At 33.9% G+C, this 18,917-nt stretch overlaps 4 protein-coding genes across 10 annotated transcripts; 2 read left to right on the top strand and 2 right to left on the bottom strand.

Moving 5' to 3' along the window:
- The first annotated feature begins 340 nt into the window (after positions 1-340).
- On the top strand, positions 341-2,949 carry LOC133705861 (2-hydroxy-palmitic acid dioxygenase mpo1-like). Its single transcript, XM_062131266.1, has 4 exons — positions 341-963; positions 2,330-2,392; positions 2,471-2,542; positions 2,637-2,949. Exons 1-4 carry the CDS (start codon positions 607-609, stop codon positions 2,751-2,753), a joined length of 609 nt encoding a protein of 202 aa, XP_061987250.1. The 5' UTR covers positions 341-606; the 3' UTR covers positions 2,754-2,949.
- A 339-nt stretch (positions 2,950-3,288) lies between these two features.
- LOC133705859 (cytochrome P450 704B1) lies at positions 3,289-6,732 on the bottom strand. The gene is made up of 6 exons (XM_062131264.1): positions 5,495-6,732; positions 5,119-5,334; positions 4,560-4,856; positions 4,090-4,476; positions 3,703-3,903; positions 3,289-3,582 (listed from the first exon to the last, which is right to left on the bottom strand). The coding sequence occupies exons 1-6, from the start codon at positions 5,822-5,824 to the stop codon at positions 3,403-3,405; spliced, it is 1,611 nt and encodes a 536-aa protein (XP_061987248.1). The 5' UTR covers positions 5,825-6,732; the 3' UTR covers positions 3,289-3,402.
- Positions 6,733-6,850: 118 nt separating this feature from the next.
- LOC133705860 (NAC domain-containing protein 2-like) lies at positions 6,851-8,328 on the bottom strand. The gene is made up of 3 exons (XM_062131265.1): positions 8,010-8,328; positions 7,598-7,878; positions 6,851-7,462 (listed from the first exon to the last, which is right to left on the bottom strand). Exons 1-3 carry the CDS (start codon positions 8,176-8,178, stop codon positions 7,043-7,045), a joined length of 870 nt encoding a protein of 289 aa, XP_061987249.1. The 5' UTR covers positions 8,179-8,328; the 3' UTR covers positions 6,851-7,042.
- Positions 8,329-15,398: 7,070 nt separating this feature from the next.
- Positions 15,399-18,917, top strand: LOC133704719 (anaphase-promoting complex subunit 2-like). 7 transcript variants are annotated; one of them, XM_062129647.1, is made up of 6 exons: positions 15,399-15,534; positions 15,630-15,726; positions 17,148-17,339; positions 17,906-17,974; positions 18,063-18,226; positions 18,379-18,917. In XM_062129647.1, exons 2-5 carry the CDS (start codon positions 15,643-15,645, stop codon positions 18,183-18,185), a joined length of 468 nt encoding a protein of 155 aa, XP_061985631.1. In that variant the 5' UTR covers positions 15,399-15,534; positions 15,630-15,642; the 3' UTR covers positions 18,186-18,226; positions 18,379-18,917. The 7 variants fall into 7 exon arrangements, with proteins under 7 accessions (XP_061985631.1, XP_061985633.1, XP_061985634.1 ...); XM_062129651.1 differs by lacking the exon at positions 15,399-15,534 and adding an exon at positions 16,441-16,666 and having other exon boundaries at positions 15,570-15,726; XM_062129649.1 differs by lacking the exon at positions 15,399-15,534 and having other exon boundaries at positions 15,568-15,726; positions 18,386-18,917.

Here is an 18,917-nt window from a genome sequence, read left to right as displayed (position 1 = left end):
CCATCTTGGTTTGCTTTTTAAAAATAAACACCAAGAACCTAAACTAATCCTCCTTTTCTCTCCATGGATGCGTCTCTCTCATCCAATCTATTGGAGGAACGTTCGTTTTTGCTGCCTCCCTGAAATTCCCAAAAACTTCACAAATTACTATTAGCTTCAACAATGAATTACTTTCTTGCCTTTAATTGAGAAAATTTAATGATTTTAGTTTACGAGATTTAGTCTTTTTTTAATAACTCGTTAGGTATCAAAAAGACTGTTAATTCTAATTTTTTTGTACAGAAGTTTTTTTTTTTTTGGAATTATTTCATGAAGTAAAGAAATAGTAATAATTTTTTTGTACAGAAGTTATTGACCCAGCACCTAAAAATTAAATGGAAGTCCATTCACGGCAAACCCCTGTTTTCAGAGCTGCCTTTTCTTTTGTCTGTCGTATGTTGTGTGTGTTGGTTATAAAAATTTAAGAAACCTCCCGCCGTCTCACATCTACCATCTCATCTCATAGATTCCTTCTCCATCCCCAGTGAATACACACGCTCTAGACCCATTAATACTTTCCCAGGAAAAAAATCCCATCTTTTCCTCTGCCTTTTCTTTCTGGTTTCGATGGGAAAGTATGGATTGATTGATCTAGAGAAGCACTTTGCATTCTATGGTGCATACCATAGTAACTCAATAAACATATTGATTCATATGATATTTGTTTGGCCAATCTTTTTCACCGCTTGTTTGATTCTTTATTTCACACCTCCTCTGTTTAGTCTCCCTCAGGTCCAGTTATCTCTGTTTGGTTATGGTGTTGTTCTCTTTTTTAACGTTGGGTTCTTTCTTGTTTTGATCTATGCTTTGTTTTATATCTGTTTGGACCCAAAAGCTGGTTCCTTGGCTGCTTTGCTTTGTGCTTTTTGTTGGGTGGCTAGTTCTTTGGTGGCTGGTTGGCTCGGGTTCTCTCTTGCTTGGAAGGTAATTTTATTATTCTCTTTTGGTGTTATTCTTAGTTTTTGGTTTGTTGGGTATTGAACAATAATGTTCAGTTGTTGGTGATAGCTTATGGCTCATGGAAATTCAAAAACCGAGAATAATGAGTCTGTTGTGAGGTCTGCCATTTTTTATTGAAATTTCAATGATAGTTACTTATTCATATGCCTCGTTAAATATTTTTTCTTCTTCTGATGATCTGCAACCTGAATACGAAATTTTATACAAGTTTGTAGCTACTGTCAAATTGGAAATAATTATGTTGCTGCGTCTATATTCTTTAAGTTCACTAGAACTCTTTCTCTGGAAGCTGTCGTTTGCATTTATTGTAGAAGCAGAAAAATGTCTTTTAGAATAGTAGATGGCTTCTATTTAATAATCCGGTCCTCTTAAAAGTTATATTTTACAAATATTGCGAATTGCAGGGTCAAAACAAGCATGGAAGAAGAAATTCGAAATCTCTTTCCTTTCCGATGTTCCAATTTGTTTGTCAACGTGGCTTTGATTAATATGGCTCTTCATACAGCCTAATCTGTTGCTATTCTTTGACGTTCTGTATAACAGAAAACTTTAATTAGGAGGCCAGTAATAATTGCAAACCATATGTTTCCTGTAGAGAATATGTCATATTTCACATCTAGAATTCTAGATGGATACTTTTCCTGTAGCCAAGGCTTGAGAAATGTAGGCCTTCTTTGGTTTTGAATGGCTTTCTTGGTCCATATCTGACTTTATATGAAGATAAGGCATTTGTTTGGAATCTGGGTATTGGCTGTAAATTTGACTGGTGAACAACCTGAATCTATCCATTTTTCTTACTGTGCCATGCTGGGTGCTGGAATCAAGAGGAGGATTGAATCGGTGTGTACTCGATTGACACTAATGTCTGATAAATAAGAAGGGGATGATGAATGTAATGCTTCTTGGTTCAGAGTCCCCATGGCTTAAATTGTTATTGGATTTGATCCAATTTTGAGAAATGGTGTTTTGGAGGTAGAAGTCAGATCCAATCTCAATAATGGAGTATCATGAGTCTTGTTAGCTGGATCAAAGTAGTTATTGATTTTTTACGGCTGCAAGCGGTGTTACAGGATAATGCAGTATAGAAGTGTTTCTAAGGCATGCTTCTTCACTGATCATTTTGTTGGACATTATCACATTGATTTGTGTGATAATTTCCTTGTACAATTTATTTTAAATATTTGCTGCACATAAACATCTGATTCATGTACCATTTAAATCTGACTCTGTACATTCATGCATCATGCATTTTCTTTCAACAATGCAAACCAAGAGATGGTGTTTCTGTTTTGTTTCATTCAATTTTAAAGACAAAAAAATTGTTCTCCAGGTTGTTCTGGTGGCTCAAATAGTTTGTTGGACTGGACAGTTCATCGGGCATGGGGTCTTTGAGGTAATTGATCTTGTGATCTGGAGTTATTAAAGTTTGGTTATATTAAAATGTGCCTCAAGTTCAGATAATTTCCTGCAGAAACGAGCCCCTGCACTTTTGGATAACCTCATTCAAGCCTTTATAATGGCTCCCTTCTTTGTGCTGCTGGAGGTATAACTTCTAGTTTAATCTTCTTCGTCATTTGCATGCATTTTTTTTGACAATTTGATCTCAAAACTATGGTGGTTATGTTGCCTTGCTTCAGGCTCTTCAAACCTCTTTCGGTTATGAACCGTACCCAGGGTTCCATGCTAGTGTTCAAGCAAAGATTGATGCTGAAATAAAAGAGTGGCGAGAGAAGAAGCTTAAGTTGCTTAGTTAAACTGGAGCCTTTTCAATAAACATGATTGATCAGTTTATATCCCCTTGCCACCAAACAAATCATGCCACATCTTCTAAACAATATCACTGATCAACACAATGTACCTAGAACTTTATTGTGAGTTGAGTGTGATTATATTTTATTCCCTGTACTTATTTTCTGTTGATAAAGCTTCGAAATAGTATTGGATACGAAATGCATTTCTTCTTTCCTCTTCTCAACCCTGGGAATATCTGTGATTAGTTTTTAATCTCTGTGATTACTCTCGCGGAGGGACAGCATCTTTAGCGAAGCTTTTTTGCTATTTTACCCACTTTTTACCCTTTTCTTTCCCTTTACTCAACGTGATTCAGAATGCCGGTCTTGTTTTTTATTTTGCAACTCAGATGTGACTTGTGAGAGAACAAGTTCCATTTTCTCAGATGCAATATTTGCGCCGACATAATAACTGGAGTAACATGAAATGGTTTTTAACTATACGAGTGGAGCGGCACAACTCTACTTGAGAACAGGAATGTATACCAGCTGCTTGCTGTTTAAACCTTAAACCAATTGTCATTATATTTAGCTCGAAGTGATATGACTTCGAAATTTCATGGAAATTGATTGCATCTATCTCGGATTAACATCAAGATAACGCCTTCTAGACTTACGATTTCCTGGCTATCCTAAGCTTCAGGCCATGTGCCATCGAGAGTGTTGTCATCATTCTGTAATCTACTGAATGATTTGGAACTAAACTAAAGCTGAAAAATCTACACAATAAGGCCAGTGCCATCTTCATTTGGAGATATGCAGAGTCCTTACCCAGGCATATCCTTGGTCCAGCCTGTGGAATATCAGAATCAATGATCGCGAGCGACCTTAATTTTCAAGAAAACACAAATCATACGGAACAATGATTAAGCATTAACATACTGGTTGTGAGCGTGAATTCTTTTTAACTTACTTGAAATGCAGTGAACTTGAACGGAGATGCATTTTGGAAGAAACCATCTTTGAGCCATCTCTCAGGCTTGAATGAAGCAGCATCAGGACCCCAATTATACTCCATTCTACCCATGGAATAGGGAACATAAGTAACCATGCCTCCTGCTTTTACTTTGGTTCCATCAGGCAAGACATCGTCCTCCAGGATACCCTTGGGGTCCTGCAATCATTCAATAACAGTTATTGAGCTGTCTACTGTTGTCATGTTTTCTGTGAAAAGCTTGTATATCATAACCAAGATTTCCAGGACTAGATTCCCCTTTTCTCTAGCTATATGAACTTAATCATCTATGTTTTCTATTATCCGAAGTTTTTAGACGGTTTTCAGTGAATACATTAGGCATACCTGAGGGACTGCTGGATACAAACGAAGTGTCTCTGTGATCACTGCATGCAAATAGTATAATCTTCCCAAGGAATCATAAGTCAGAAATCCTGCAAATTGCATTACCCTTCGACTGAAAGATTCAGGATCTTCTGTGTTTATCTGATGCAACTTAACATTCTCTTCCTTTGCCCTATCCTCTTCAAAAAATTTGAGCTCGGAGTAAAGCTTCTCGGCTACATGGTTATGTGTCATTACCATGTATATAGCCCATGAGAGAGTTGTTGCTGTTGTATCTCTCCCTGCTATCACAAAGTTCAGGACAACATCTCTTAGGCTTTTGTCTGTCAAGTTGCTTTCCGGGTCTTCACCTAGCTCAATGAACCTTGATAGTATGTCATGCTTCATCTGACAGCGACCATAAATTTGGTTAGTGAACACAATCCCTTCTATCATTCTAGAGACTAAATCTTTCACAAAGATGACGTTACCTTGTTATTTTTACCAGTGCCACGCGCTTCTTCTATTTCTGCTTTCCTTTTGCGAATCATGGAGTAGGTGAAATCATCAACGATTTTAATGCTCTTATCAAGTAGAGCCTCTGAACCCACATTAAGAAATTTCTTTACTTTCCACAATGGATCGATGAACCGAAGCGTCACGATGATGTTGGCAGTATCAAATGCCTGAGCAAAGCGATTGTCTGGTAGGCTGGGAGTCAGCGTTCCAATTTCTACTCCAAACCCAACTTTGCATATGGAGTCCAAAGTCATCCTCATTAACAATCCCTATAAAAGAGAAATTGTGAGCTTTATTTATAACCAGAGAAATCCTCGCAAGTTCTATTCGAAAATCAAAAGTAGTCTGAATAGCTTCTTTCACAATGCTTTTAGGCTCGACTTCTGTGAGGAAAACTGAAAATTCGACTATAGTTTTATTTTCAATGTTATGTAGAACAGGGTTGGATGATTTTATTTTCATGGTGTTCAAAATGTGCTCTAACCTTATGGCAATAAATGATACTGAAAACTAAAAACTTTTAAAAGTTACCTGCATTTCTACTTCTTGATTGTGGAAAGATGCTTGACTAAGAATAGAAGAGAGCTTCAAGCTATACTCCCTGAAGACTACTGTGCTAAAGTCCCTTAAATTCCTGGAAGCAAACTCAAAACTAGCAGTCTTCCTCTGCTTCCTCCAGAGTTCTCCATCTACATTAAATATCCCATCTCCAAGCAGGACTTCCATATATGAGTGGTATGTCTCACCCTTCAATGAAATTTCATATCCCATTATTATCATATATAGAAAGTTACGAGAGATCCTTAAAACCCAAAAACTTGGTAGAGTGAAAATTCAATGTCAATGCAGATGCGTTATTGAACTCAGAATAGATGAGTAAATAATATATTGTTTTACAAGCGATTACCTTGGGATAATTAGCAAAGTTGGTCTTGAGGACATGTTCTACATTAGCAGGATCTGCAATGTAAGTATATGTTGTGAATGGCATTGGTACAACCACCGTTCTTAACTCAGACAGGTATTTAACAAGCCAGTCATGCATTTGATTATAGTTCATAAACTGCTCAATTGCTGCTCCTACAATCGGCCATGTTTTCGGGCCTCTCTTTTGCCTCTGGTTCCATCTGTGGATAAAAATCCAAGACAAAACCATGCAAGCTAGCATCAATACCATTCCCATGTTGTAGCCATCTGAATTAGAAGAAACTAATGGAAGATTCTTATCTTCCTCCATTGATTATAAAATTCAAAGGGCAAAAATATTGAAAGTATTGGTAGAGAAGGCCTAACTGGAATTGATTCTTATAATGGAGTCTGGCAAAGGTAACTGAGAAGTTGGTAAAGAAGTGGTGAACCTTATGAACAACTGAATTAGCTCGTTTTCTTTGTCAACAATCTTTGTGTGCTTTAGGCATCCTCTAGATAAAATAATGCCTCATCTCTTTTTTGCTCTTAACCTAATTTACCGTAGACAAGCAATCACTCGGGCCATAACTTGATGGTTGCATTCGCTCCTTGAGGCTCAAGACTTGTGTGCACACCTCTAACTCTACAGTCTGCATTTGCCAATGACCATCCAAAAGTAGTGCTCAATAATAATAATGATAGCAACGATTTCCATAAGTAGCGGCAATTACTCTCAGTATACGTAGAATATCAGAATTAAATTTCTGACCCGGTAGAGTTTATAGCTGATCCAATATTGACTCGGTCTGAGAAGCAGGTAATGGATAGAACCTATAATGGAATTCAACCTTCCTAATGCAACTAGCTGTGCTGATGATGTGTAATGATCGGAATCTAAAGCCTTTAAAGCTCTTACCTGTATAAATCGCTATCAAGCTAAAGACAAATTAACCCATGCACCCACCGAAACACCTGGTTAGTTGCATCAATAAAATTTGCTTTCCACATTGTTTTTGACCAATCTTAAAATTAACATTTCAATATTTTTCTTAGATAGGTGAGATTTACTTTCCAAAGTTCGAAAAATAATGATATAAAGTGCATGACCGGCTGCATATCTGCTCGATATGGTGAAAATTACATTTCTGTATTGTTTGTGGCCATCCTGGGTTTTAGCTATAACAAAAGAACCAGCAGCAAAGTCTTCTGACTTTCACTAACAGAAGCACCACTTTAATTTACATAAATCTTTGGGAATTTTTTTATATATATTGAGGCTGGCTGCCTTGGATTAAGGGATATTTATAAATTGCGTGCCCAGAACAAAAGGAAACACCTTCAAGCTTGTCCTATAAGTGTGAAAATAATATATATTTTTTAGATGCCTAGTAGGTGCCACATTAAAGAAACTGCAAGTGTCTGGTTCACAGTTGACAACTGCGCAAGATAAATGTATATATGTCCTAACAAACAATTTGTACATTTTTAATTGGATGTTAACCACTGTGTTGTCTTCAATATGATGATAAACCCAAATTTTCTTGATTCAATGGTCAAAAGACTCAAAACCATGCAAGTCACTGGAATGGTTCATAAATAGTGGCTGGTTTAAGGTACTGCCCTGCAGGTTCCCCTGAAACTTCCCACGATCTGTGTGTTGGAGAGACATCTGTCCTAGCTGGATTTTTTCAACGTGGTCAGTTCCAGCATTGCTCATGAGGTTTTGGAGATCAAGATTTGAATTGTATGTGTCACCACTCAAGAGTTGGGAAATTGAACCCAGGTACTCCAATTCTAACAGATGAGAAAGAGAACATGTTCTTGGAAATTTCATCATTTGTTGTTCACTAACATCATTAGCTGGGGTGACGTCCAAATGGGCATCTACTGTATTTTCTGTTTTCTCCTCTAAATGTCCTATCGTGTGCCTCTTTTTGTAAATTCTACATAGGACCCAGTCATCCAACTGAAACACAAAAAACAAAAACCATGGTCAAATGAAAAAAATGCACAAATGTAAATTGAATGGCAAATAATCGTAATAATATCCAATGATACATATTCACCGTAGGGAGGAAAAGAAGCGAAAAAGGGAGCTTACTCTCATGGATCCATTTTGCTTGTTGGCTTGTTTTCTTGGATCATTTAAGCGATACTCATGCATAATCCAATCTGTCTTGGCACCCTTTGGTGGCCTGCCCTTGTAAAAAACAAGAGCTTTCTTGACACCAACATATTTAGATCCGCTGTGGATGGCCTTGTCTGTGCCCGTGGCCTTCCAATACCCCGACACGGTTGCTCTGTTAGGCCTCACTCCATTTGGGTACTTGCGGTCACGAGGGGTAAAGAAGTACCACTCATTTTCTCCAAATTCTGCCTTCTCTACACATCACATAAGTTAAACAATCAATATCACAAGGCCTAGCTAGAAACAGTCAAGCATGATTATGAATTACAAGGACACTTTAAATTGCATGTGCGCAGAAAAGAAAACCCTTTAATTTGAAACCAACCAGGTAATTGCCAGGGATCAAATTTGTAAATATCAACTTCTGGGATAATAGATGCAGGGCATGGCCTGGAAGTGGCTTGGTTACGAAGGTAGTACACGATCAATTCCTCATCGGTAGGGTGGAACCTAAAACCAGGAGGAAGCTGGTTATAGATGGTTTTTCCTTGCATTTTTTTTGCTCAAACAAGACAAGTGGTGTTTAAAAAGAAAGACAGAAGCTTGGGGTAGTTTGCTAATAAGATTAAAGAGACCTCATGATGAAGACTTGGCTAAGGGAGGGAGGGAGGAGAGGGGATGGCTTGAGAGAAATGAGGGTGTTTGAAATGTTTGCAAGGAGATGGCTGGCCCTTTTATTTTTGAGGGTTTTTTGTCCTGTTGTGGATGCATGGTTATTGGTTGTTTTGTTGACTTGAATACCTCGGATGATACCTAGGTAGCCATAGTCGCATTGAGTGTAAAGATTGAGGACACCTTCTAAATCTGACTTTTATGCTTCATTCTTTGCACTTGCTCTTTCGAATCATGATATAATTGTTGTTTTTTTTATATTTTGTTATTAAAAAATATCTTTTTTATTTTTAAAAAATAATTTTTTATATTAATATATTAAAACAAACTGAAAATACTAAAAAAAAATTAAGTAAAGAAAAACTTAAAAAAAATCAATTTTTTTCAAAAGTATTTTTAAATATAAAAACAAACCTTTATGTACAAAGAATATCCAATAAGATATTTTCATTGAAAAGTCCAACTCTTTTGGCACTATTGTTGTTCCATGTATTATATCTATATGCTTCTTCAAGTATTTTCAATCGAAATTTTCCTCTTTTGGAATTCTTCTTTATATAAAGTGGTCAAATTAGACATGATCAAATAATTTGATGTTCAAATGCTATGCAATGACTTTAAAGTTGGGATTAATTGTTTGTTTTCGGAGAGTGGTAGAGCTTATTTTCCTAAGTGTTTTTTATTTAAAAAAATATTAAAATAATATATTTTTATTTTTAAATTTTTATTTTTAACATCAATATATAAAAATAAAAAAATAATTCAAAATTTTAAAAAAAGTACAATTAAACCGTAATATTAAACAACACCTAAACAACTTGTATAATAGACCATGTTTTTAAGGTAGTGTTTAATGTTATGATATTAGTTATGTTTCAAAGTATTTTTTGCTTAGAAATGTATTAAAATAATATATGTTTTTATTTTTTAAAATTTACTTTTAAAATCAACATATTAAAATAATTTAAAAATATCTAAAAAAAAACCAATCAAATTTTAGCCAAAACTTGGCAAATAGTTGTTGCCAAACATATTCTAAGGTAGCTAAGCATGTACTTTCAAGAGCTTTGGAACAAATATACACCTTGTATATTTTTTTATTTTGTAGAATGATAAAAAAAAGTTGATTTTTTTTATTTTAATATGAATATCTAAGTTAATTTGAATGTATCTCAATTAATTTTATAGATTCTAAAATTAACAATTATATAAATATCTAATGATCTTAAAATTTATAAAATTTAAACTAATAATTTTTCAAGTGTAAATTTATAACTAATAAGTTAAATTACATATATGAAGATTAGATTGAAATTATTCTTGCATCCAGACTTTTTGGCGGAGGGAATTTGCTTTATAAAACCATTCTTGCAGGGTCGTGTTTTGAGTTTTTCTTTCAAAACCCAGTCGGTTCCTCGTGCGAGCAAGGTAATGGTTGAGAAGAGAGTGCGCTCCGTTTTACAACTCGAGAGACTAGGAATGGAATCATGGCGGAGGCTTTGTCCGAGTCTGGGGTTGCTATTGAAACGACACGTGTCCTGCCAAAAGTAGGAGTAGTAGACTAGGGATAAGCATCGGGGGAAATTGTAGGCCAGTGTTTTATACTCTGTGGTTCTTATCTAGCCACCTCACGCACTCTGTCCTGATTGGCTTAAACCAGCATCCTTGATCACTGCATTAATCAATCTTTTAATGAATACGTGTTGATATTATGAGGTCATCCGGATTAACATCAAACCAACCCTTCCAGTGATTACTTTTATAGGATGTCAAGAAATGGGACGGAATATTCTATGAATCTCAGCCGTTAGATGCAGCCTCCTTTTTTGGGCATAGCATGCGTCACCAGTTGGTGGCTTGTTTTTATTGACCCGCCCAGGTTTTGTTTTCTTGTTTTGTCCTCTAGGATGGAGATGATGGAGCATCCACGTACGCATTACAGAAATGGGAATAGAATAGCTTTGGGAGCTAGGTTGATTAAGGAAAGGATTAGGTCATGACCCCACTACGATGTGGGTCCTTTCTCGAGATTAGGAGAGGATTAAATCATGAAGGTGCCGGTTTTGGAAACAAAACATGACAGATGTGAAGTCGATTAGATCCTAGAAGTTCATCTGGGAAACAAAAAAGTTTGAGAATTGGCTGCTGATACATGGCATAAAAAAAATCAAGGTAAAAGTTGCGGCCATCCTTCTTGGACTTTCTCTCCTTGTTTTTTTTACTTGGTCCAAGTTTGCTGCTTGGTATTTGGATAGATAGAATCATAAAAAAAAAATGCTTGTTAGGTGAGTTTTTTTTATTGTGGAGTGGGTTGTTTTAAAAAAGTAATTTTCATTAAAATAATATAATATATTAAAATAATTTTTGTTCTTATACTTTTAGTTTTTAATATTAACATATCAAAACTATAAAAAATAAACTAAAAATATATATATCTAATGCAATTTCAAGTGAAACATATTAAAAAATAGAAGTTAATTATTACATTCTCAAACACATAATAAATATCTTTATATATATATATATATATATATATATAGCTTTTTTAAAATAAAAAACTATATTTCAGTTCTTGATTTACAACTTTTAAATTCATTTTTGTGTGTGTGTGTGTGTGTGTGTGTCGGTGGTTTTTCTTAGTTTTGAGTGTATTAGCTGATTTTTCTAAAGATGGACAAAATTACTTTTACCCGTTAACTCCCTTGTATTAATTTATGCACTTTTTATTTCAAGTTTTAGAAAATGCATTCATTTGTTTTTCATCTTGACATCAACTATAAATGTACATGCATTATATTTTTTTCATTGCTACTCCCTCCTATCAATGGACGAGATTAGTGTTGTTAAAAGACTTCATGTCTTGTTAAGATTGTTCCGGACAATTTAAAAAAAAAATCGGTTGTAAAATATTAGTTCGGTCTCGGTCTTCTTGATGTTTTGTAATGAACTTTTTAATTATTGGATTAGTTGTGTGACCATTTTTTACGATTGCGATCAATATTGTTGTAAATTTATCATGCTTGGAGGGTTAGTTAGTTGACTTATGTTTGTACGTAATGGAGTTGGATTTAGATTGAGACACTTTTTGTTTTTGCTTATGAACCTGTTTTTTGAACAAAAAAACATTTCAGGAAGTATGAAAAATTAATGTGCACTTAGTTTTGCGAGGTTGTAGTGTTGTTATTGGGTCATTGGGTTTTATTTTTTACTTTGATTTTTCATCTTGTTTTCTCAATTTTTATTAAATAAAAAAAGGTTGCACGTATTTAAACAATCATTGTAATTAATTTTTTATAGATAAATGAAATCGAGATATTAAATCGAACGACAACTTCTTGCATATGATATTTTAAATATATGTATTTCTAGATTCACCATCAAGTATAAAACCTATGTATTTGGTTTTTGATCTAGCTTTGAAAAAAAAATCATCAACAAAAATCTAGAGTAGAAGGGAGGCTTGTAGCTCAAGGAGCAAAACACTATTTATTATATTAACAAAATTGCCCTTAAATTATGGAACTTTTGAACTAAATTTTTTAGACAAGATGGTCTTTTCATAATATAATTGTTTTTTATAAATTATATGGGGTTAGATTAATCCTTTTATTTTAGATTAATCCTTTTCTTTCTTATTGCATAGTAAAATCACTAATATAACCCTAAAAAAATATCTTTCACTACAACAAGTTTCAGTCTTTTCAATTTTTTAAAGTGTTAATACTTTACAGCTCTTTAATTAAAAAATCCAAATAAACTCTTTGATCTTTTTACCAAGATTTGTTTTTACCGTGATTTTTTTTTTGTAATATTGAGTTAGTTTATGGTCATTGTTGTATTGTTAGTAAATATTAAATATTTAAAAAAACTTGCTAACACATGGGGTCGTTTAACAACCAAAACCCGTCTTCATCGACGATGTTGAAATCCTCACAACGCCCCCTCTTCGTGATGGGACGATGTATGTTTCAAATTTCCAACCGGTTTGGTGGTGGCAACCAACCCCTCCTTTTCTCTCTCTTCTAGATTTTCATGTTAACCTTTTAAAAATTCCTTTTAATTTGTTAACTTTTCATATTTGGTCCTTGTTATAAAAATTGTATTTTTTTAATTGTTGTTTGTTTTTTTAAATTGATTTTTTTTACAATTTACCCTATTTGTTTTATTTTTCGATAAGTTTGATCTTTATTTTTTTGATTTTTTTATTTTTTTCTTTAGAAATTTTTTAAAATTGGTTGGCAATGAAGTTTTTTAATTGAACATGGAGCCAGGGTTTCATGAATTTAGAAGGTTCTTCTAGGTTTGTTTGGTTTTTTATTTTTCTTTATCTAAGCTAATTTTTTTTTCTCATTTCTCATTCTTCAGCAATCATTTAATCGGAGACCAAGTTCCCCTCTTTTTTCAACTTGCTTTATGTTTAATTTTTTGTTGGTTTTGAAAATGACTTGGTTATCTCGAGTCTTTTAATTTACCGTTCTTTGTTTTTTTTATAATTCTTTAAATAGATACCCTCAACCCTATCCTTTAATATTTGAAATGATTCTTTTAAATGATTTGCAAGATTATAATTTTTTTTATTTCATCCTATTTTATTTTTCTTTTATCTTTCGAATATAATTCTCATTTTTTCAGTTGTTATTTGTTTAATTTTAGATAGGTTTTTAAATTTATTTTTGTTTATTTGCTTTTCTAGCTCTTATATCTTTTTATTTGTTGGATTTATTTTGACTACCCAATATTAAATTGATTGGGAATTAAGATTTTTAATTGAGCCCGAATCTAAAATTTAATGGGTTACGAGTTTGGAATATTTGCTTATGCATTTTTTTTAAACTGATATTTTTTTAATTTCACCACTCAACATTTTATATTATTAGTGATTGAGCTTTGTTTTTTTTCTTTAACTTCCTTCTATATCATTTTTTTAACCTTTTTTTTAGATTTCAATGTTTTTTTTTAAGGTTGGTCTATATAATAGTTTTTTTTTCTTAGCTAATCGTATGTCCCAAATATATTTTTTAAAAATAAATTAGAACACATTTATGTTGCCTAAACATATTTTTTTTGTTAAAAAAATATTATGTCCTGTGACTTAGCGCTCGAGGACACACAAATCTAGTAATAAAACTAAACCTAAACATGTTTTTTTTTTTGAAAAAAAGCCCCTCCGTTCTGCAAAAACGGGCACTTAGTTTTGGAGGGTTGTGCTGTTGTGTTCGTTTTGATTTTGTAACAACGCGTCCTCTCCTTAACTACCCACTCCCTCTCTTAACCGCGCGGGATCTGCCTTCACGGTTGATAGATCACCGTATATTACTGGTCCAAATCTCTTTTTTTTTTTTTTTTCTTCTGTCCTATTCTACTATGAAATGTAATAATTATTGTTTTTAAAATAATTTTTTATTTAAAAATATATTAAAATAATTTTTTTGATATCAGAATATTAAAATAATTTAAAAATATAAAACAAAATTTAATTAAAAAAATTTAATTTTTTTTAAAATATTTTTATAACACACAAAAACAAGAAATATTAAATGAGGATGGATTTATATCGTTTTTAAAAGCCTAAAACAAGTAATATACAACTATCCAAATAGTTACTAGAATGAGAACATGGTAGTAAATCATTGATTAGGATCTACATGAATTTCTAAGAAATAATTATTACCTTGATGCTATGATTAGTTTTGTACTAGAAAGGATTGGATTATTGACTTGGATTATAATGGAGGTTCAATGAAGTGTATGATTTGCCCTTCTCTTTCATAAAGACTTTCCAGCCTTCGTATTCGTCCCCGTTCACATCGAAGGAAATTCTATTCCTTTATGCTCATTGTCACCAAAGAACGAACCTCAATTGAAGTTCCATGTGATTTTTTTTCACTTTTAATTCCCATTAAATAAAAGACTTGGACCATAAAAGGTAAAGTATCTTTTATATATATATATATATATATATATATATATATATATATATATATATATATATTAAACAAAGTTGGTCATGGAAATTTTTAAAAAATACCTATTCAAATTGTTTTATTAATAAAACATTAAAAATAATAATGATGGACCACCTCATGAATTACTATTTTTTTTAAATCTATCTATAGATATAATTTTAATTTTATCATTCAACTAGTTGAGAATTAAATTTTATAATTTATTTTAATTTAATTTTTATAAAATTATCACAACCTTGTAATTATAGTTACTGATTAAATTGATTGACTTATTTTTTTTATTGGTATGTTTTTCAGTTACATCATTCAATACTTTATTTATCATGAATCAGGCTTTCTTGACTTATTTTTGTTTGCTTTATATGAAGTTATCTTGATCTCATGACTCGAATCATGAGTTTGACGAGTTAATTTAAGTTATTTTTTATTTTTTTTAAATTGATTTTTTTTTATAATTTCATCTCTCAATATTGAGTTAATCAAGAATTATATTTCATAATTTATTTTGGTTTGTTTGTAAATCTGCTAAGTTGAACAGATTCAATCTAATCAAACCCCATACAATCTTTTTTTCAGCTAGAAAAAATATTAACAAAGTCTTTTTTTATTTTTTTCATTTAAAAAGTTTTGATCCAGATCATACCACTGCATAATCTTGAATATAAATAATCAAATTGGTCCACCTCCGGTGTAGCTAACAACTTTAATAATAAATTCAAATGTAGAGGTCCATCAAGCTGGATGATGCTACGTCTCCCTTCATATTTGTATAATTCGGAAATTTTTAACCGCCACCACTTTCACCTTTATAGAGATAAAAGTCCCTCTACATGTTAATCCCTTATTATTTAATCCTTCCTAATCTTATTTGGTAATTTTTAGGGACGAGGAAGAAAAATCAACGGATTAATGATTTAATACTTAACATTGGTTTCTATCTATTCCATCGCAAAAAAGAAGAAGAAGAAGAAGAAGAAACCTGGCCACCTAGCCAGGGCCCAGTAAGACAACTTAGATCCACTGGATTCTAACTCCAATCAACCAGGCCTGGTTCAAGAACGAGCATAAAAACTTTTTATCAGGCCAGGAGGAATTAAACTTTCAGGCCTCACCTTCATGAACCAATCCCTGAAATGCAAATGCAAACCCGTGAGCCGGTCTGAGATGTAAACCTACACCGCTTGTTTTGCCAGTCTTCAAACCCATGGGTCTCTTGTTTTAGAGATTTTAAGAAAGAGCAAAAAAACCCACTAGCAGCCGTATCAATTGCGGGTTGGTTGTTATCATTTTCTTCTCTATTCTCTAATCACTGGCTGTCTCTTTCAATGTTTGTTTTTGTAATATGTTTGTTTGGCTTTTAATTGCAGGTATTTTTTTGCCATGTTTTTATTCATTGGTTTAAATAATATGTATTCTCCGAGAGGCAGCAATGCTTATGGTGCCCAATCTGCCTATCCTCAATATGTAAGAACTTTCTTTTACGTGTTGCTCACTGCAAAGTAAAAATTGCAGCTTTTCTTGTAATTAGGCCAGATTAATATTTTTCACCTTCTTTCGATTTTGATGACATATGAATGACTCTGAAAATTGCTGTTCTTGGGCAATTTCTTTCAGTGTATGTTAGTGTGTGTTTGTTATTGCGATGAGGTGATTTTCAAAATTGATTTTCAATTGAAAATGCATTAAAATGATTTTTTATTTTTATTTTTGAAATCATCACATCAAAACCATTAGAAATTACTTCCAAAAGCATCAATTTGATGCTTTTGAGGTGAAAATCAATTTGAAAAGCAGAAGCAAACGCAATACCAAAGCTTGATTAGTTGATAATTATCCATGCTGTGTTCTGGTGTAATTTTTTTCTGCCTGTGTGAGTGGTCGTGGAGTAAAGGTCTCATTTTTAAATTTGAAATCTCGTCTTCTCGCTATTTGTTTTTCTTTTTTCACAACTGGGAGCTGCTTATTCTATGAGTTTTCCTTTGTAATTCGAGCATATTGTTCTTTCTTACTGCTTGTTAATTTTGATTGTACGCAAATCAGTAAAATTATTGTAGCTTTTCTTGTAATTTGGACAATCACTCTTATGTGTATTACTTTTGATTGATTCGGGATATACGTGTCTCATGCTTTGATTGATTCGGGATATACGTGTCGTTTTTTTAATTGAAATCTGGTTAGCTGGGAATGACCTATTCTGGGAGCTCTGTTGGGGGGCATGATGGGGGCTCTCAACATTCATTGGCCTCTTGGCATTCATCGATTCTAGGTGGTCCTCGGGAGGCTGATGTTGGTGGATACAGAGATTATGCTTCAGCTATATCACATTATGAGGGCCAACACAGAGCTGTTTATGGCTCAGCTTCCATGAGTGGTGCTCAACAAGTCTTTTTTACTCCTATTCATGGTCATTTCAGAATCTTTTTTTTTTCTAATTTAAGGAAATCTATACCCTGACATAATCCTTATAGTTATGTGTTCTGTTTTTCATTAACTTATTTGCATGTTTTCTAGTAATTAATCAGTAATGTGGGTTGAAATTCTTGCTACTGCATGTATTAAGATAATATCCTAACTTAATGTCAAGTCACTTCTTGAGATTGATAAAATGCCTGCTCACAGTTTTAACAAATACGATGATTGTCATGTTGAATGAGCAAGTTTGGCTGAAAGTTCTCTATATGGTTTGGATTGGCAATGTTCAGTCACTTCTTGAGATTGATAAAATTCCTGCTCACTGTTTTAACAAATACGATGATTGTCATGTTGACTGACCAAGTTTGGCTGAAAGTTCTCTATATATGGTTTGGATTGGCTTTTTATTTAGTATTTCACGGGCTACAAGTTAGGAGTTTGACTGGTAGTTTTCACCTCTCTTCTATACGCAGGGAATTCTTACAGAATCACCGGGCAAAGACTTGAATGATCATGTATTTACCCTAGTGGAAGGCATTGTCGATGCTGGCAAAAACAGTGGCAATACTGGTAGTTGTGAGGAGTTGTTAGGAGGTGATGAGGAGGGAGAGAGATCTGTAGCCTCTGTCGAGGACCAGATACGCAAGGAAATGACCATCTATGAGGTTTGTGACGTGAATATTCTTGATATCAGATAGTTTTCACCTTCTCAATGAATGCTTAATGCTTGAAACCAGTGTCGAGTGTAATGTAATTCAGTGATTTATTCTCAGTTGAACTCAGCTCTTAAAGAGCCTGCTGTTAAGGATATGGTCTTTCCCCTTGTGGATTCGGGTCCGAGGTCTCAATTCCTCTAAGATTAGGAAGAATATATCTACTCTCCTTCTCATCCTAACTGCAGTTTATCATTTCAGACACATTTTTAATTGTCATAAACTGGTTCAACTGTAAAATTGAATTTAGTGTAGCTGCTTCCCTGCCTGCTTGCCCCTAGTATTGACAGGTTAAATGTTTTAATGAGCTGTTGCTTCTGCTGTATTTAAACTTCGAAGAAGATGTCAGTTTTGGTGGGGCGTGGGGTGGGGCTGAGGACTCATATCTGGATAACAGCTTCCCAAGTACAAATACTGGAAATTAAATGAAAATTAGATGTAGTTGTGCACATTAAATTGTGCTCAAACCTTTTTGAAGTATCATTGTTCTCTAACTTTCTTAAGTTGGTGTCTTGTAGAAGTTTATAATGGGCATGCTCACCAATTTCGGCAGCATGGCATTGGATCGCATTCACAATACTCTCAAGGTGCGAATGGTTTAAGATTTTAAACATGCCCCATTACTTTTGTTGGATATATTTGAACCAAATCACTCCAAACATCATGTTGCTCCAGATGTTTTGCGTAGCTGATCCTCCTTACGACAAGTCACTCCAACAATTGCAAAGCTTTTTATCAGGTCTGGTTTCTGAAGAGAAGTTAGAACTTAGAGATGGGATGTACTTCTTGAAGAAGTAAAAGCTGGCATTCTTGTAATTCACCCATCAACTATTGAAATAGTAAGCAGTGAGATTCTCTCTCAAAACCTTGCTGTAGACTGCGCGCAATGTTTTTCATTATAATATAGAGTAGTAACTCTTTTGTAATATTATGCTATCTGTTATAAACTTGGCACTGATGGTCACTGGTTTCATGTGGGGCTTTTGAAAAGTGTACAGGAAGATATTGATAGAGCTTATCAGAGGGAGGTTTGGAACAGCAAATGCAGCTTTATGAAGATGGAGATCTCTGTAGCAAGACTGTCTCCCTTCCAATTATCAGCAATCCCAACTGTCCTCTTGAATCATATCCAACTCCCGTTATGCCAAGCACTCCTGCTATGCACGTCGGGTGATTTCTAGGAGCTTTCCATACATTGATTACAGGACAGAAAACAAAAGATGAGTTACAATTTCCCAACAAAATTTATAAGGGTGTCCTTTTGTGGCTTCCTTTATTAATTAAAACCATTCCCCTCGCTGTCACCGTTAATTAATTAAATTTGTGTCATATGTGGTTGAAAACATTGATCGGCCCAGCAAGAAGAGGTGGATTCACTGAGTACTAAAAACGGGAAGGGAGAAGTGAAGAATGCTGCCCGATCCAGTGATGGAAACCCATGCGCGCGATAAGTAGTCATTACTCATTACTGTACACAATTACTCCACCGGCCTCGCCAGTGAATATAAATAATATCGCTCTCTCTCTCTC

This window comes from Populus nigra, chromosome 10 (assembly GCF_951802175.1).
Source record: "Populus nigra chromosome 10, ddPopNigr1.1, whole genome shotgun sequence".
NCBI lineage: Eukaryota > Viridiplantae > Streptophyta > Magnoliopsida > Malpighiales > Salicaceae > Populus > Populus nigra.
This window is presented reverse-complemented; position numbering and strand designations above follow the sequence as displayed.

Coding starts and splice junctions, on each gene's coding strand:
- LOC133705861 (XM_062131266.1), top strand. CDS start 607: ATGGGAAAGTATGGATTGATTGATCTAGAGAAGCACTTTGCATTCTAT. Junction 2,393..2,470: donor TCGGGCATGGGGTCTTTGAG/GTAATTGATCTT, acceptor AATTTCCTGCAG/AAACGAGCCCCTGCACTTTT. Junction 2,543..2,636: donor CCTTCTTTGTGCTGCTGGAG/GTATAACTTCTA, acceptor GCCTTGCTTCAG/GCTCTTCAAACCTCTTTCGG.
- LOC133705859 (XM_062131264.1), bottom strand. CDS start 5,824: ATGGAGGAAGATAAGAATCTTCCATTAGTTTCTTCTAATTCAGATGGC. Junction 4,477..4,559: donor GCACTGGTAAAAATAACAAG/GTAACGTCATCT, acceptor GGTCGCTGTCAG/ATGAAGCATGACATACTATC. Junction 3,904..4,089: donor TGTATCCAGCAGTCCCTCAG/GTATGCCTAATG, acceptor GAATGATTGCAG/GACCCCAAGGGTATCCTGGA.
- LOC133705860 (XM_062131265.1), bottom strand. CDS start 8,178: ATGCAAGGAAAAACCATCTATAACCAGCTTCCTCCTGGTTTTAGGTTC. Junction 7,879..8,009: donor TGATCCCTGGCAATTACCTG/GTTGGTTTCAAA, acceptor TGTGATGTGTAG/AGAAGGCAGAATTTGGAGAA. Junction 7,463..7,597: donor AGCAAAATGGATCCATGAGA/GTAAGCTCCCTT, acceptor TTTGTGTTTCAG/TTGGATGACTGGGTCCTATG.
- LOC133704719 (XM_062129647.1), top strand. CDS start 15,643: ATGTTTTTATTCATTGGTTTAAATAATATGTATTCTCCGAGAGGCAGC. Junction 15,727..17,147: donor AATCTGCCTATCCTCAATAT/GTAAGAACTTTC, acceptor TTCTATACGCAG/GGAATTCTTACAGAATCACC. Junction 17,340..17,905: donor AGGAAATGACCATCTATGAG/GTTTGTGACGTG, acceptor GGTGTCTTGTAG/AAGTTTATAATGGGCATGCT.